This window comes from Hemiscyllium ocellatum, chromosome 5 (assembly GCF_020745735.1).
Source record: "Hemiscyllium ocellatum isolate sHemOce1 chromosome 5, sHemOce1.pat.X.cur, whole genome shotgun sequence".
Classification (NCBI taxonomy): domain Eukaryota; kingdom Metazoa; phylum Chordata; class Chondrichthyes; order Orectolobiformes; family Hemiscylliidae; genus Hemiscyllium; species Hemiscyllium ocellatum.
Window position 1 is genome coordinate 66,780,970 of NC_083405.1, and position 18,462 is coordinate 66,799,431.

The following is an 18,462-nucleotide window of genomic DNA, read 5'->3' on the forward strand; positions in this document are numbered from 1 at the left end:
GTAAAAAAGTTTTGAAGAGTAGATATGACACACTTGCACTTCACCTGAACATCCTGGTCAGATTTCATGAAATGGCAGTATTTAAGGAAGAGCATAGCTGTTCACTCAGTGTCCTCACCAGTAGTTAGCCTTCAACTAAAACCACCAATTTCACATTAACTACAAGCAACAGATATCACACTTTGAAAATAATTAATTCACTGTAAAATGCTTAGGAATGCTCCTAGGACATGAAAGCTGCTTAGGTGCAAATTATTTTGTTTATCTCAGTCACTGTCTTTTGTTTTATATGTAAAATTCTGAAGGATAAAGTATGTGTTTCAGTTTGGACAGCTCCTTCATTAGTTTTAGATTAATGTTCTTCTTGGCCAGATCTAAAAGTTTTGTCCTAAGCCATTCATAAAATGTTTCTTGAGTGAAGGAAGAATGCTTTAAAGCCTGAACGTGCATTTTCACACTTTGGTACAAGGTGCAGGTAATCAAGATGTGTGGATCTCTAAACTAAAAATAACTGATTTTGGAAATATTCAGCAGTTCAAGCATACATTCGGCTCACTTGCTGACTATTTTCAAAATCTCTAGCATGTACAATATTTTAGTTTTCTGTTAGTGTGAAGCTCTACACTCATTCAAAGCTGCAATTATCATTTTACATTTAGACATTTTCAGGTTTTACTTGATTTCGGATGAAAAGAATTAATTGAAAATGTCTGGAAATAAGTGGTTTTTAGGTTAATAAATCATAAGGCAATAAGAAATAGGAGCAGGACTGAAACATTCAAGTCTATCCGTATATCTAATAAAATCATGGTTGATGTGCGCCAGGCTTCAACCTCTCATAGAAATTATCAAATCCTTACAGGCGGAAAGGCCATTCAGCCCATCAAGTCTGCACCCCCCCCCCAATTCCTGTAGCCCTGTATTTACCAAGGCCAACCCACCTAATCTGCATGTCTTTGGACTCTGGGATGAAACCAGAGTACCCGTTGGAAACTCAGAGGGTTCTCTTTCGTGCCCTCTTATTGTTATTTCAATAATATATCTACTTTAAAAAATATTTACACTGATCTTGCCTCCACGACTGAGAATTCCATACATTCACCAACCTCTGAGAGAAGAAATTCCTTCACATCTCAATTTTAAATGAATGTCCCTTTATTCTGTAACAGGGTTCCTTAGTTTGAGGCTCCCCCATTACTGGAAAATCTTCTCAACATTTACTCTGCCAAGCCCCCTCAAAATCTATATGCTTCAATAAGGTCGCCCTCATTCATTTAAACTCTAATGAATAAAGTCCTAACTTGCCTAACTAATCAAGAATGGTTAAACAAGTTTAGGAGGGATGATCTTGCTGAAATATAGTCTCAAAAATTCAGATGTAAATCCTGGGTAATACAATTTAGAAGGGCATAAATACATTATGAAAATTAAGTAGTTACATAAAAGCTTAATGTACAATGCTTAGAAGGAATCGGCATGTATTTTTGTCTCCACCCCTTATGCCTCCAATACCACAGAACATCCTATCGTTATTTTCTGTCTCAGTAAGTTTTATGATTAAAGATGACCTGTTATATTAGACTGGAAAAAGAACATGTTTATTCACAGAAATTACCACATGACTTTTCAACATAATTTCAGGAGAAATAAAGCCGAATTTTGTTTTACACATTCATGAGACAAGACCTTCAATAAAAACTGCACTTTTTGTCCCCCAGAAGGAAAAACTACTAAAATATGCAAATGACATGTCCTGGTCTGTTTTATCTCATGCACCTCAGAATGCAGCTCAAATGTGACTGTGATGTTCATTTCCAAGTTTTATTTTATTTTTACAAGTCCGATGACTTTGCTATCAAGTAATATCAATAGAACTTCTAAAAATTTTAAAGAAAATTTTAAAGACACCTCTTACAAGTTAGTTGTCAGACTTAGTTGGACTACACATAACACAGCATATTCACAAGTAACTTGATAAGTTGTCATGAATATCTCATGCCCCATATATTGTAAATCAATTCTGTCCTCTGTTATGTGTCTTTTAGAACAAAACAAATTTAATGGTAATTCAACTCGTTTTTAATTTAAAAGAAAATGATATGACAGTAATGAAAGACATATGAAAGAATGTTTTGTTATTATAATGTGTGGAATTTTGACCTGAAACATTTCAAGATGGATTTTCAAACCAGGAACCCAATGCCCAGATAATTTCCAGACCCCACTTTCATTTCTCCCAGGCTGAAGCTGACAACCGTACATTAGCATATTGTTTGGGCACATTGAATTCATGAAGTAGCATTTCCTGCTTACCCTCCTCATGTCTGAAGATTATTGTCATCTTTTGGGCTGTACCCTGAAGGAAACCTAAAGAATTGCAGATGCTATAAATCAGAAACTGCTAGAAAAGCTCAGCAGGTCCGTCAGCAAATGTGAAGAGAAATCAGAGTTAATGTTTCTGGTCTGGTGACACTTTCTCAGAACTGTTCTGAGAAAGGGTCAGTGGACCCGAAACATAAACTATGATTTATCTTCACAGATGCTGCCAGACCTGCTGAACTTTTTCAGCAATTTCTGTTTTTGTGCACCCTGAAGGCGCAGGCTTCCAGTAATACCTTCTAGCAGTGCAATTTTCACATCACACTCTCACCCAATGACTATAAACCTGGTCATAGAGGTAGGTTTTAAGCAATGTCTTAATGAAGCAAGAAAGGTCAAAGTCAGTGATGAAGTAATTAAATCAGGAGTGCATGAGGTCAGAGCTGCTGGTTGCTGATATTTGTGTTGTGGGGCTGAAGGCAGTTATTGAGATACACAAGATCATGATTATGGGTGGATTTAAAAACAAGGGTGAAAATCTTGGAACCAACTAACCATAAGGATGGTAGTTAAACCAAAGTCCACATGAAGGAGGAAACTGGCAGAAGAGGTTTGAATGAGCTCAACTTTGTAGGCAATGGAATATGGAAGATCAGTCTAAATCCTGGAATAGTCAAGCCCACAGATAGGAAAAGTAAAGGGGTTTCAGTAGTGGTTGAAATTGGGTGATGTTTGGAAGATGGAAAGAGACAATCTTCGTGATAGTGTGAATGTCTGGTCAGAAACTCATTAGTTCAATCACAAAACTGTTTTAAGGTAGATTGATGGATTTGAAACTGAGCTTGGAGAACAGTCTGAAAGCAATGTATTTTATTTATTTACTCATTTGAAGACCTCATGCAGGCATGATGGGCTGAATGGCTCATTCTGTGTCATAGTTCTGTGATTTTGTGATAATTAGAGGAAATTACTGTTCAACCGATACTGGAGTTCAGGCTCGCAATCTGATAACTTAGTAACAGTAGAGCAGTCAAGAGAGATGATGGTGAGGTCGAGCAAGGAGTTGTCAGTCTGCTTGTGAAGGCTAATTCTGTGTTTCAAGATGATATTTCCAAGGGGAAGCATGTATTTGAGAAGTGGAAGGGAGTGTGGCAAGGATAGTTCGGAGGCACTGGTTGAAAGAGTAGGAAGCAAATACATTGCAAGTGATACTGTGGCAGTGATAAGACAGGTAAGAATGGAGCCAACTGAATGTAGTTTCATTAAGTTAGCAACAGAGGAATGACATAAGAAGATGGTATTAGGATGTCAAAGTCTGCAGACTGGTTGAGAAAATTGAGATTGCTTAGTTTGTCTTTGCCACAGGAATACATTACTATTATTTGATGGTTGCTATTTTGGCATAGAGAGACAGAAGTATGATTGGAGTTTCAGGAAAAATGAGGCACAGGTTTGGAAGGTGGCAATATGTTCAGGACTTTGCAGAGAGAAAAGGAGGTTAAAACAAGTGGTAGAGATTTGCATTGATGTTCAGGGAGTCGAGGGTTCCTTTCAGATGAGAAATGGTTACAGTAGAATTAAATAAATGGAACAGCCCTCAATGACAGAGAGTTGTTAAGAATGTCAGTAAGGTCTGGCAGCATCTAAGGAGGAAGTGAGTTGACAATGAAGGGTCATACCCGAAACTTTGACTCTCTTGTTCCTCAGATGCTGCCTGATGTGCTGTACATTTTCCAGTGCCATGCTTTGTCAACTCTGACTTCTCCAGCATCAAGTTTGAAAATTCACCTTGAAATGTTTCAGGTCAACATTCCAAACATTCCTCACTATCTCCTAAGAATGTCCATCAACAGGAGTCCATACAAATGGGGAAATTGGACAGTAAGCTTTATGGGAATCATTTTGAGGGATCAGGAGCTATGTTTTTGGGCACAATGAGCCTAGACAAGGTATGAGAAGAGGTAGGAAAGAAACTAAAATTGGAGCTAAGGCAAGGGGAACTTTGGATGCATTTTGGCCCAATGGATTAGTGGAATGGAGTAAAGTGGTCCAGGCAACAGATCCCAAATTTAGTGACAGAAAACCATGAGCTCCTCACATTGGAGGTGAGGGTGAAGGAGATCTTGAAGAAAGATAGGAAAATAGTTCACAGTAGGAGAAAAAAGATGGAGTAGACCCAGAAGGCACAGAAGGAGATTAGTCTGTGGCATGCAATGGGGGGGATTGAAGGACAGAGTGATACAGCAAAGTGATCAAAGATGATCTTCTCTGTGATTAATAAGTGAGATTAGTGAGATGATGAGATCAATGGGTTGACCATGACTGCGAATCCGGAGTTTCCATGGGAGTGGTTAAGGGATGATGACATGCAGTGAACTTAAAAGTGAAAAAAACATAATGAGTTGGGACAAAGGATAGAACTACTGAAGATGAGAAGCCATTCAGTGCAGAGGTTAAGGAGAGAGAAAAAGCAGTGAAAGGCACCTATGTGACACAGCTGCTGCACAATTGGCAGCTCAGCCATGACCTTAAGCTTTCACTCTCCACACCACCAGTGTGCCACCCATAAGATCCATTAAACAATCTCAGCAACATCCTAATCCATGTCACCTAGAAAGGCAAGGAATGTTACCTTCTCTAATTTTTTCTAACTAATCGGTACAGTTTCAAAATGAGGTCTCTCCCATTTACATTGGTGAAGAGGAGGATTTTTTTTTCTCTGAGGGTTGTCTTTGGCATTCTGTAAACTAGTGAGCAGTGAAAGCTGAGTCACTGGAAATATTCAAGGCTGTTTGACAGATTTTTGAGACATTAAGGACACCAGACAAGAAAGTAAAATTGAGGCTATGATTAAAGCGACTATGATTTTATTGGACAATGGACCAGGTATGAGGAGTTGAACAGATGATTCTACTCCTGTATTTTAATATTCTTATAATGTCTGACATTGCTGGCAATTTCATATCCCATGAATTGATAAATAGAAGCTTTATGTCTTTGCCTTCCATTTAGTTTCCTTTGTCTACTGTACTTCTGTATTTTACATTAATTTTGTTCATTATATTGATTAACTTCCCTCCTTTACTATCTACTAATACACTTTGATTGAATGATAAAATCTAAAATCATTCAGTGAAGCATTTGTATCTGTCAAACGAAATTTGGTAAAAATCAGTTCAAAGATTTTAAGCACATGTATTTGCAGAAGTTTGTTGCAGAGGTGAGTATCTTGATGCTTGACCAGATGCAATCAGTTAGCTCTGCACTGTCAAGGGCCATGACCATCTATAAGTCACCAATACCACCATTACCTCATAATGCTTGAAGGTCCAACTGGACATCGGGACAAGTATTCATTTCCTGCAAGACAACAATAACTTTGTGAACTGAGTAATTTGCTCTTGAAATGCTACTGCTTTTCCCTGCTGACCTTGCTGGGATCCCTCTATCATGGTTGAGCTGCTGTTGGCAGGGACTGACTTTTGTCTGTCTTCCAGTTCTCACCCACTCTCACCCATCTTGAGGCTGTTATGACCCAATCTCCTTCCATTGGTAAGCCATGCCTCAATCTCTGGAGCCTGTTGCTGCTCAATGCAACTCCAGCCAAGCTTCCTCTCCTCTCGTCCAACAAGTTAGCTCAGCTGGCTGGACATGGCGCTTGCAATGGTTCAGTTCCCAGACTGGCTAAGGTCACCAGGAGGTGTATAACATCTCAACCTTGCTTGAAATGTGGCCACCCTCAGGTTAAGTGCACCACCATCATTTCTCTCCAATGATCAAGTAGCTAGTGGTTCTCTAGGACTACAATCACTTTCACTTCTCACAGAACATTTATGGTTTTAGCGATTCAATTTTTGTAGAGATGTGAAGAAAATCAACATATTAATTCAGATTTCTTTGGTGTAGATCATATACAATTTGTGTTAATTCAACAGATTCAAAGGTAATACCTCATTGAAAATGGATATAAACAAGTTCAAAACATTTTGCTGCAATCAATGTTGTATTAAAAATATATGACCACACATTATTAGTGATAAATTTACAGTCAATCCACAAATGTATTCTCCTCTTTTAAATTCCCTATCCTATTATTTTGATTACTGGTGTTGTTGTTGCTTGGTTATTGTACTCATATCCTTTCCATATAGGGAGTAAAGAAGCTCTTTCTGTAAATGATCAAGAAGAATTAGAGCAGATGCCTGTCCCAGAAGATCTATCCACCAGCTCAGGGAGCCAGAACAATCCACAGGGCGAGAGGGTCATTGGTAAGTGCAAAAATGTTAGAATTATTATGTTGACGGCACAGACTAGAACAGGCCATTCAGCCCATCTGATCTACGCTGGTTTGAATGCTCCAAATGAGCGTCTTTCATCCAACACTGTCATCATATACTTCATTCATTTCTGCTCATGTTTATCTAGCCTCTCGTTCAATGTACTTAATACTACTTCAGTAATAGAAATGATTCTGTTTTTTAAAAATAAATGCCTCTTCAGAATAACAGTTATTTAGAACACTTTTGGAAACTGATCATTTGAAATGCTTCAGAATAATGTAAGTAATGCAAATTAACTGCTGGTTATCTGGGAGGTAAACCATGATTTCCATAACAAATCTACAACATTTGAAAAAAGTTTCATATGTGTGAACATTTAACAAGGTACTCTCTAAAATAGAATGCAACCTTTTAAATGTGCAAAGGGGCTTCAGAATAAATCTAGCCTGATCTTACTTGGCAGATCTTGAACACATTCCGAGTTTTCTGCTTTTCTGCAGGAGATCATTGAAAACAGTAAAAACCTTTTTGCATAAAATTGTGCTATCCTCTGGCTCAATTTGTGAATCGGTGGTGACTGTTGTCAATATAACATCCACATGAAGTCTGGAATTCTCACTGGATCCTAGGCCTCTGCTGAATGATAGCACCAAGTGTGCTGGCAGAATGGGGCTCACAAGGCAGAGATGATGGCGGTTGGGTCAACAACAAGGCATGAGAGTGATCTCTGGTAAAGCGTCTCTTAACGGCTTCCAATTCATACTCCAGATATGGTGTCCTGTGTAACTAAAACATAACCTCTCCACATTTGTATTAATTTCCTTTCATGATAAATTAGAGCATGCTGACTTTGAATGCTAATTATTTGTGGTTCAAGCTGTAAGTCACTTGGGTACATCTGCCTCTTTGAACTTTGCGATTTCTCACCAATCAGATAAATGCTTTCTTTTTTCCTTCTTGACAAAATGAAGAGTCTTCCACTGTTGCATGCCATTTGCCATATCTTTGTCAGTTCACTTTAGCCTATCTATATCTTTTGGTAGCTACCCTATATCCTCTTCACAACTTACTTTCTTACCTCTCTCTGCAAGGTAGGAGAGAGGTAAGCAAATTTGGCAACCATACCTTTTGTCCCCTCATCCAAATCATTAAATAAATTGTAAACAATTGAGGTCCCAGCACTGATTCCTGTGGCATACCACTCATTGCATCTTGCCAACCTGAAAAAGACTTGTTAGCTGCCAATCTTCTGTCCGCGGCAAATGATATCTCCTACACTACAGAAATTCTATTTTTTGTAATAACTTTTGATGCAGCTCCTTATCAAATGCCTTTAAATCTATCTACAGTACATCTACTGGTTTCCTTTTGTCCATTGCACATGTTACCTCTCAAGAATTTCAATAGATTGGTCGGACACGATTCCCTCTTTGTAAAACTGTGTTGACTCTGCCTGATGGTCTTGAATATTTTCTAAGTGCTCTGAGATAATATTTTCATTTAGGATATTCCCAATACAGATGTAAAGCTGGTCTGTTGTTTCCTACTTTCAGTCATCCTCATTTTTTTTGAATAAATGGTTAGTTATTTTCCAATTTAATGGGACTTTCCTAAAGGGAATTTTGAAAAATTAAATCCAGTGCACAAACTATCTTACCAGCCACATATTTTAGGATCCTAGGATGAAGGACTAAGCACTTTCATCTCTCTGTTCCAACAATGTACTGTACTCCTCTGATGATAATGGTTTTCCTGTGCTCTTGCCTCCCTCTATTTCTTGATTTATTGCTGCTTCTTGGATTTTACTAGTAGCATCCATAAAGAAGACTGATGTAATATACCTTTTCAATTCACCTGCCATTTATAGAAACTTTTAACTGAGTTTTTTTTATTTCTGGCCAACTTTCTCCCATATTATTCCTTTTCCTTCCCTAAATTATTGATCATTCTTTTTTTTTATTCTGTCCAGTCTTCAGACTTGTCACCAATATTTGCACAACTATAGGCTTTTTCTTTAAGATTGATGCTATCTTTCTAGTTAACCATGGATGGTGGTTCTGTCCCTTGGGATTTTTCTTACTGTTTGGATTGTATCTTGAAATATCCCCTTAAATACCTACCACTGCATCTCTATTGATCAATCCTTTAGCCTAATTTGCCAATTCATTTTAGCCTGCTCTGCTCTCAAGCCCTTCTAATTGCCCTGAGATAATTCTTTTAAAAATAGTCTTGAGCCCATTGCTGTTTCTCTCAAACTGAAAGTAAAATTTAATCATGCCCACTGCTATCTGGAGACGCCCTTATTATGAGAGAATTGATGAATCCTATCTCATTGCGTAATACCAGCTCTCATATGATACACTTATTAAATGGCATTTCTCAAAATGTTGTGAAGTAGGTTTTCTTTCAGAAAATAATATCTAATAAATGGATCAATACTGTTGCCTTATGTTATCAATAGATTTGCCACTTGCTCATTGAAATAATGGCCTGATATTTGCAGGAAAGTGTGTAGGACAGTACGGGCAAAGCCCAACAAGATTGGAATGTGATAGTCATTCTGAGTTCAAGGCCACCTCAACATTGTTGCACTGTGAGAGATTCATCTTAATATCTTAACGTAGAAATGAACCCTCAAATACGCACTGCAATTATCCTGGTGAGAGGCACCAGGTTTTTATCAATAATTAATTCACCACCAACTATGAATTCAATGAAAATTTTAACTCCATCTTCATTATCTCCTACTTGATGTGGGGCTTATGGGGAATAGGCTGTTAATTTTGAGGCTAATATAATGCCAATTAATTTTGAAGGACAAATGGCTATATCTAATTCCATTATTTTTATTTTTGCTAATGATCACCTCTTACTCAAATGGTTTATCAATGCCTTCTGCAAATCCATATTGGGAACACCTTTAGTCCCTACCCTCTCCCTCATATAAATTGTAACCTTAAAAAAATTCAAGTAGATTAATCAAACATGACCTCCCTTTCAAAAAATACTAATGTTGGCTTTATTTCATCAGCTCCTCCTGATCCAACTGCTTTGTCATGCTGTTTCTGATTGTTTTGGTAAGTTAGTGAAACAGAAAGATCTGTAGTTTCCTGCTCTTTCTTTCAAGTGCTTTTGCAGCTTTGCAATTCAAATTCACAATTCCAGAATTTAAGGCACTTTGGATAACTTTACCTGCAATTTCCTTCCATATTTAAATTAACTGCCGTGGGGTGAGAATAATCAGGTCCAAGATATTTATCAATTGGATTAATGAGCAGACGCATTTTGTTGGAGAATCAATGCAAGTTTATGAATAAGCAGATTGCAAGCAAGCAAGCAAAGTGTAACATAGACTATACTTTGTAGCTTTTGGCTGAAATGGGTCAGTTATGCCCCAAACAAATGTTGGGCAAATAAGTGTGCTATCTTGAAGCATTTGTTTTGAAAATGCATTCTTGTTTCACTTCATATTGATTGATATGCTCCTTGATTGAGCTTGCATGGAAAACTCCACAATGACAAGTTTAATTTCTTTATTGCTGTGTGAATCACAACCACATTGCTATGATTAAATGTTTTTTCATTCGTAAAGTTCAAGAACTTTCATTAAAGGGAATATCAAAGATTTTCACCTCTCCCTTCGCTAAAGATTTTTCTAAAAACTCCTACCTGTGCATCAATCATGATGAGAGACTTCTGAACACCACTGTCATTCTGAAATCTAATTTTGAACTTGCACTGTGTGGGATAACTCTTACTCATTGTGATTTTCTCCATGGTCGGAATATGGGCTTGCTGTCCATTTGAGGTTAATGGATGAGCTGTCAAAACTGAATAACCATTCAGAGGGCTTCCAACAGGATTGGAGCAGCAGGCTCCAAAGGAGGCAACACTTCAAAATAGGTGTACCCTCTCTTGAACTTCTTAAACAGCTAAATTAAAAAGTGGTTTTTGTATCTAAACTGCCCCCACTATTTGTGGGAACCTGGAAGCTAACTGGAAAATCCCAGTTGGTTTCCTTTAATTCAACTTAAGTGACGCTTAGAATCATAGAATCCCTACAATGTGGAAGCAGGCCATTTGGCCCATTTGAGTCCATGTTGACCATCCGAAGCCATCTCTACCCAGACCTTCCCTATCCCTGTAACCTTACATTTCCCATGGCTAATCCACCCAGCCTGCACATCCTAGATACTTTGGGCACTTATTGAGCCATCCTTGCTGCCTGCCACACACAGATGGTTAGTCCTGTCAGCTCCCTCCTCCTGTCCTTCTCTCAAATGGACTGGATAGAGATGAGGAACCACCAAACAAGTCAGTGGAGCTATTTTTATCTTCAGCCAGTCTCCATTCTTGATACTGCTGTGAGTTTGATATCATGTCCAATATTTCAGGTCTGTTGCCCTTCCAAATTCTATGGCCATAGGTGCATTGTGGCTCAATCATGAGCACACCATAGAGAAAAGCAATCTGATTTTTGCCAGTGAATGCAAGATTAGGGTTTATTTTTGGATTCCAATTCCAAATAAGCCAAATATGCAACAGTATGCAGTTTATATCAGGCCTTCTAGTCTGTAGAATTTTGTATCATGCAAAGCAGAAAATTAAATGTGTTTTCAATTATTTTGAGAAGTTACAAAACCAATAATTTATCATATTTGTTTATGCCTTACTAATAATGCCAATGGTCAAAAGTAAGGACTGCAGATGCTGGAGATTAGAGTCGAGAGTGTGGTGCCTGATGAAGGTCTTTTGCCCGAAACATCAACTCCCCTGCTCCTCGGATGCTGTCTGACCTGCTGTGCTTTTCCAGCACCACAATCTTGACTAGTAATGCCAAGTTTGTTTTTCATGATAAAATGGGCAGAATTGTGGAATATGATCAACAAAAACAAAAGTTAGTGTTTGAGTCTCATGATAATGATGGATTCCATTCATTTTCTCCAGTGTAAGACAAACATCATCTTTGTTGGGACTAAGGTGGATGTGGCATAAAAGATGCTTCCAAGTTTGGGTTTGTATAGCCTTTTAGACTGAGAACACCGTTATCTTAGAACCCTGTAATTTGCCTTACAATCGCAAGTCCAGTTCAGACCAGAATGATAGGATTTCCTTTCTATAGGTGTAAGAGCATTAATTGAAATGAACTCTTTCAATTTAAGTTGATTTTGTAATCATCTCAAATTTATAGTTAATTGCAAGATTTCAATTGCAATTGCCATTCGATTGCCACATTCACAGAAACATTTCAGAGGAGGTACTCATCCAGGAAATAGAAATATCATGGTTGGGCAATAGAGATTTTTCTTCTCGATTAAGGTGAAGAAATATTATGTGAAACTATTAGATGATGTTGTATTGTAAGGAAGATGTACGCTAATCATTCTTTCTCTCTTTCTGTGATCTCTTCCTCTTCAAATATTTTCATACATTCTTTTTGTTCCTGAGGATGGATTTGCATGTGTCTGAACGATCAAGTAACTCATGGTTCTTGATGGCAACTGCTTGACTGACTGAGGCTTTCTTTTGTTTCCATTTTGGTTTTACTTATCCAGCATCTACATGTTTTGCTTTTTGATTACCAACATGGAAATTCCTTTTCCTGCTGCTGAAGAGAATAGCATGTGCCTTAAAGTTCTTTACATTTTATTGGCCTTTATATCAAAATAATGAGTTAACTGTTAGAGAGTAGACATTCTAATCCTCGAACCTTTTGAATAAGGGCTCGCACGATGATCCTATGCGAACTGGTTTTGCACTAATGTTAACCTATGTATTGTGAATGAGGTGATGCCCATTGAAAACTATTGAATAAAGAATGTATCCGAACACATTAAGCATTCAATTAGAGTCATAGAGATGTACAGCATGGAAACAGACCCTTCGGCATGGATGGGTTGGACCGAAGAGACATCCCAACCCAATCTAGTCCCATCTGCCAGCACCTGGCCCATATCCCTCTAACCCTTCCTATTCATGTACCCATCCAAATGCCTCTTAAATGTTGCAATTGTACCAGCCTCCACCACATCCTCTGGCAGCTCATTCCATACATGTACCACCCTCTGCGTGAAAAAGTTGCCCCTTAGGTCTCTTTTATATCTTTCCCCTGTCACCCTAAACCTATGCCTTCTAGTTCTGGACTCCCCGATCTAGGGAAAAGACTTTGTCTATTTATCCTATCCATGCCCCTCATTATTTTGTAAACCTCTATAAGGTCACTCCCTCAGCCTCTAACGCTCCAGGGAAAACAACCCCAGCCTGTTCAGCCTCTTCCTGTAGCTCAGATCCTCCAACCCTGGCAACATCCTTGTAAATCGTTTCTGAACCCTTTCAAGTTTCACAACATCCTTCCGATAGGGAGGAGACCAGCATTGCACGTAATGTTCCAACAGTGGCCTAACCAATGTCCTGGTAGCCGCAACATGATCTCCCAACTCGTGTACTCAATACTCTGACCAATAAAGGAAAGCATACCAAATGCCTTCTTCACTATCCTATCTACCTGCGACTCCACTTTCAAGGAGCTATGAACCTGTACTCCAAGGTCTCTTTGTTCAGCAACACTCCCTAGGACCTTATCATTAAGTGTATAAATTCTGCTAAGATATGCTTTCCCAAAATGCAGCACCTCGCATTTATCTGAATTAAACTCCATCTGCCACTTCCCAGCCCATTGGCGCATCTGGTCCAGATCCTGTTGTAATCTGAGGTAACCCTCTTTGCTGTCCACTAACACCTCCAATTTTGGTTTCATCTGCAAACTTACTAACTGTACCTCTTATGCTCGCATCCAAATCATTTATGTAGCTGACAAAAAGTAGAGGGCCCAGCACCGATCCTTGTGGCACTCCACTGATCACAGTGTTCCAATCTGAAAAACAACACTCCACCACCAGCCTCTGTCTTCTACCTTTGAGCCAGTTCTGTATCCAAATGGCTAGTTCTCCCTGTATTCCATGAGATCTAACCTTGCTAATCAGTCTCCCATGGGGGACCTTGTCGAATGCCTTAGTAAAGTCCATGTAGATCACATCTACTGCTCTGCCCTCATCAATCTTCTTTGTTGCTTCTTCAAAAATCTCAATCAAGTTTGTGAGACATGATTTCCCACGCACAAAGCATTGTTGACTATCCCAAATCAGTCCTTGCCTTTCCAAATTCATGTACACCCTGTCTCTCAGGATTCCCTCCAACAACTTGGCCACCACCAACATCAGGCTCACTGGTCTATCGTTCCATGGCTTGTCTTTACCGCCCTTCTTAAACAGTGGCACCACGTTTGCCAACCTCCTGTCTTCGGGCACCTGACTTGTGACTATCAATGATACAAGTATCTCAGCAAGAGGCCCAGCAATCACTTCTCTAGCTTCCCACAGTGTTCTCGGGTACACCTGATCAGGTCCTGGGGATTTATCCATCTTTAACCATTTCAAGACACCCAGCACTTCCTCCTCTGTAATCTGGACATTTTACAAGATGTCACCATCTATTTCCCTACAGTCTATATCTTCCATCGCCTTTTCCACAGTAAATATTGATGCGAAAATATTCATTTAGTATCTCCCCCATTTTCTGTGGCTCCACACAAAGGCCGCCTTGCTGATTTTTGAGGGGCCCTGTACTCTCCCTAGTTATCCTTTTGTCATTAATGTATTTGTAAAACCCCTTTGAATTCTCCTTAATTCTATTTGTCAAAGCTAACTCATGTCCCCCTTTTGCCCTCCTGATTTCCCTCTTAAGTATACTCCTACTTTCTTTATACTCTTCTAAGGATTCACTCGATTTATCCTGTCTGTACCTGACATATGCTTCCTTCTTTTTCTTAACTAAACCCTCGATTTCTTTAGTCATCCAGCATTCCCTATACCTACCAGCCTTCCCTTTCACCCCGACAGGAAAATAGTTTCTCTGGATTCTTGTTATCTCATTTCTGAAGGCTTCCCATTTTCCAGCCGTCCCTTTACCTGCGATCATCTGCCTCCAATCAGCTTTCGAAAGTTCTTGCCTAATACCATCAAAATTGGCCTTTCTCTAATTTAGAACTTCAACTTTTAGATCTGGTCTATCCTTTTCCATCACAATTTTAAAACTAATAGAATTATGTTTGCTGGCCCCAAAGTGCTCTCCCACTGATACCTCAGTCACCTGCCCTGCCTTATTTCCCAAGAGTAGGTCAAGTTTTGCACCTTCCCTAGTAGGTACATCCATATACTGAATCAGAATATTGTCTTGTATACACTTAACAAATTCCTCTCCACCTAAACCTTTAAACTGTGGCAGTCCCAATCGATGTTTGGAAAGTTAAAATCCCTACCATAACTACCATATTATTCTTACAGATAGCTGAGATCTCCTTACAAGTTTGTTTCTCAATTTCCCTCTGACTATTGGGGGTCTATAATACAATCCCAATAAGGTGATCATCCCTTTCTTATTTCTCAGTTTCACCCAAATAACTTCCCTGGACGTATTTCTGGAGGTATCCTCCCTTAGTACAGCTGTAATGCTATCCCTTATCAAAAATGCCACTCCCTCTCCCCTTTTGCCTCCCTTTCTATCTTTCCTGTAGCATTTGTATCCTGGAACATTCAGCTGCCAGTCCTGCCCATTCCTGAGCCACGTTTCTGTAATTGCTATGATATCCCAGTCCCATGTTCCTAACCATGCCCTGAGTTCATCTGCCTTCCCTGTTCGGCCCCTTGCATTGAAATAAATGCAGTTTAATTTATTAGTCCTACCTTGTCCCTACCTGCCCTGACTGTTTGACTCACTTCTATTCTCAGCTGTACCTGTTTCAGATCGATCTCTTTCTCACTATCTCCCTGGGTCCCCCTCCCCCACCCCCACCTTACTAGTTTAAATCTCCCAAGCAGTTCTAGCAAATTTCCCTGCCAGTATATTAGTCCCCTTCCAATTTAGATGCAATCCATCCTTCTTGTACAGGTCACTTCTACCCCAAAATAGATTCCAATGATCCAAAAATGTGAATCCTTCTTCCATATACCAGCTCCTCAGTCTTGCATTCATCTGCTCTATCCTCCTATTCCTACCCTCACTAGCTCGTACACTGGGAGTATCCAGATATTACTACCCTTGAGGACCTCCTTTTCTTAAATTTCTACCTAACTCTCTCTAATCTCCCTTCAGAGTCTCAACCTTTTCTCTTCCAATGTCGTTGGTTCCAATGTGGGCAATGACCTCCTGCTGGCCCCTCTCCCCCGTGAGAACATTCTGCATCCACTCTGAGACATCTTTGATTCTGGCACCAGGGAAACAACACATCATTCTGCTTTTTCTCTGCTAGCCACAGAAACGTCTGTCTGTACCTCTGACTACAGAATCCCCTAATACAATTGATCTCTTGGAAGCCGACGTACCCCTCATTGCATTCGAGTCAGTCTCAGTACCAGAAACTTGGCTGTTTGTGCTACGTTCCCCTGAGAATCCATCACCCCCTACATTTTCCAAAATCGCATACCTGTTTGAAAGTCTCCTGCTCTAGCTGCCTACCTCTCTTACCCTTCCTGGAGTTAACTCATCTATGTATCCGAGACTTTCCCTCCTTTCTAAAACTGCCATCCATCACATACTGTTGCTGTTGCAAATTCCTTATCGCTTCTATCTGTTTCTCCAACCGATCCACTCGATCTGATAAGATTCTCATCCAACAGCATTTATGGCAGATATGATCCGCAGTAACCCTTAAACTCTCTTTATACTCCCACATCTGACAACAAGTACATATCGCTGCAAAGGCCATTTTTGCTCCTTCACAATCTACAGACCCAGAAAATAACACCGTCTTATTCCTCTACAAACACTGCCCCAGGTTAAATTAATAGCTATGGCTTATATTTTAAGTTTAATCCAGAGACTTATCTCCAAAAACATATAATCAAGAAAGAATCCACTGTACCCACTACTGCAGCCTTTCTTTTGGACAGACTTAAAACAACAACTAACTTATCTGATTCTGTGCTGTGAACTTCGCCCAGCAGTCCCTCCAAGATTAGTTGTGAATTTCACTGTTTGTTAATTTTCCCAGATGCACTCCGATGTTCAGTGATACACGAATTCAAACATAAAAGGTGGTAACTGTGCAGGTTTTCTCTCTCTTTCTCTCTCTGTCTCCTGCACTGTCCTCACCATGTGCTTCCTTTGTCTGCTCTTCTCCCTTTTAAAACTGCTGATGTTTTGATATTTTTTCTCTAAAGTTCCAAAACAATGCAACAGCATATAAAACATTAATTGCTGCTCCTGGAATTGGAGAAAATCACATCCAACACCTAAAATACCTCAAAATAAAAGGAGTAGCTCTTACAGCAGAAATTTTTCCCATCCTCCATTTGGATTAATTGAATGGAACTATGCTCTAATTTGTAGTAGAAAAGCCTTCTGCTAACTTTGGAGCAGCAAACAGGATATAAAGAGCAATTTTATTAAATTGTGTTCCCTCTCTTTGCCTGTCATGTACAGCTCATTTGACTGGAAGGCTGGTTTGTAATGTAAAGCCAACAGTATGGGTTGAATTCTCACTACCAGCTGAGGTTACCATGAAGTTCCCACTTTCACAACCTTGCCTGAGACATGGTGACATTCAGGTTAAATCACCACCAGTCGTTTCTGTCAAATGAGTGAGCAAACTATGGTGTCTACTTTTCCTTTACAAATATATGCTCTCCATGAATTTTCATTTATTAAAATTAATGAATGAAATGTTCTTGGGATAGATCCCCAAATTGCTGGTAGACCATTAGCAGATAATTTCTGCAGGGAGTACATTTTCATAAAGTTATGCAAATAATCTGCAAGAAATCACCATACCTTTTTGACTGTCCAAAGTAAAAATTTGGAATAGACAAACAGTGAACTTTAAATTGTACCTTGTATACCCTTGTAATTTTTATGGCAAGCTTTATTGGTCTGGTACATGACTTACAAGATAAATGCAATGTCTGCAAAAAGTAGCCTATAACCGAAGCAGACAAAACAGGTTCCACAACAAATTTGTACGGCAATGGAACATTTTTACATCTGTCATTTGACACCCAGCAACAATGTTCCCTTGATAAAATGATTGTGAATTGCTGCAATAGTTCTTCATTGTCTCAATATTCATTAATTGTTTTAGTACTGGGGATGCAATGGCCTAGTGGTATAATCACTAGACTATTAATCCAGAAACTCAGCTAATGCTCTGGAGACCCAGTTTCGAATCATGTCATGGCAGATGGTGGAATTTTAACTCAAGTGTTAAAAAAAATCTGAATTAAGATTCTGCTGATGACCATGAAATCTTTTAATTGTTGGGAAAAACCCAGCTCATTTTCTAACATCTTTCAGGGAAGGAAATCGGCCATCCTCACCTGATCTGGCCCACATGTGACTCCACACCCACAGCAATGTGGTTGACTCTCAATCGTCCTCTGAAATGGCCTATCAAGCTATTCACTTGTACATGTTGCTACAAAGTGTCATACAAATGGAACAAGACAGATCACCTGGCATCGACCAAGGCACTAGAAAAGACAATGGCAAAAACAGCCCTCTCCTCCTTCTTAACATCTGGGGGCTAGTGTCAAAATTGGGAGAGCTGTCTCAGACTAGTCAAACAATAGCCTGCCATAGTCAAAGTCACAGAATCACACCTTAAAGACAATATCCCATACGCCACTATCACCATCCTTGGATATGTCCTGTCCCACTGGCAGGAATGACCCAGCAATGGTGGCAGTAAAATGATATGCAGTAGGGAGGGAGTTTCTCTGGGACCTCTCAACATTGACTCCTGACCCCATGATGTCTTGTGGCTTCAAGTTAAACACAGACAATGAAACCTCCTGCTGATTACCACATACCG

At 39.4% G+C, this 18,462-nt stretch overlaps 1 protein-coding gene across 4 annotated transcripts in view; it reads left to right on the plus strand.

Moving 5' to 3' along the window:
• The window catches only part of ikzf1 (IKAROS family zinc finger 1 (Ikaros)), an 85,799-nt gene that overhangs the window by 5,420 nt on the left and 61,917 nt on the right, over window positions 1-18,462 (plus strand). For all 4 annotated transcript variants that reach the window (XM_060825486.1, XM_060825490.1, XM_060825489.1 and 1 more), the window contains exon 3: window positions 6,471-6,587. In XM_060825486.1, coding sequence (XP_060681469.1) covers window positions 6,471-6,587 — 117 coding nt within the window. The remainder of the gene's footprint in view (window positions 1-6,470; window positions 6,588-18,462) is intronic.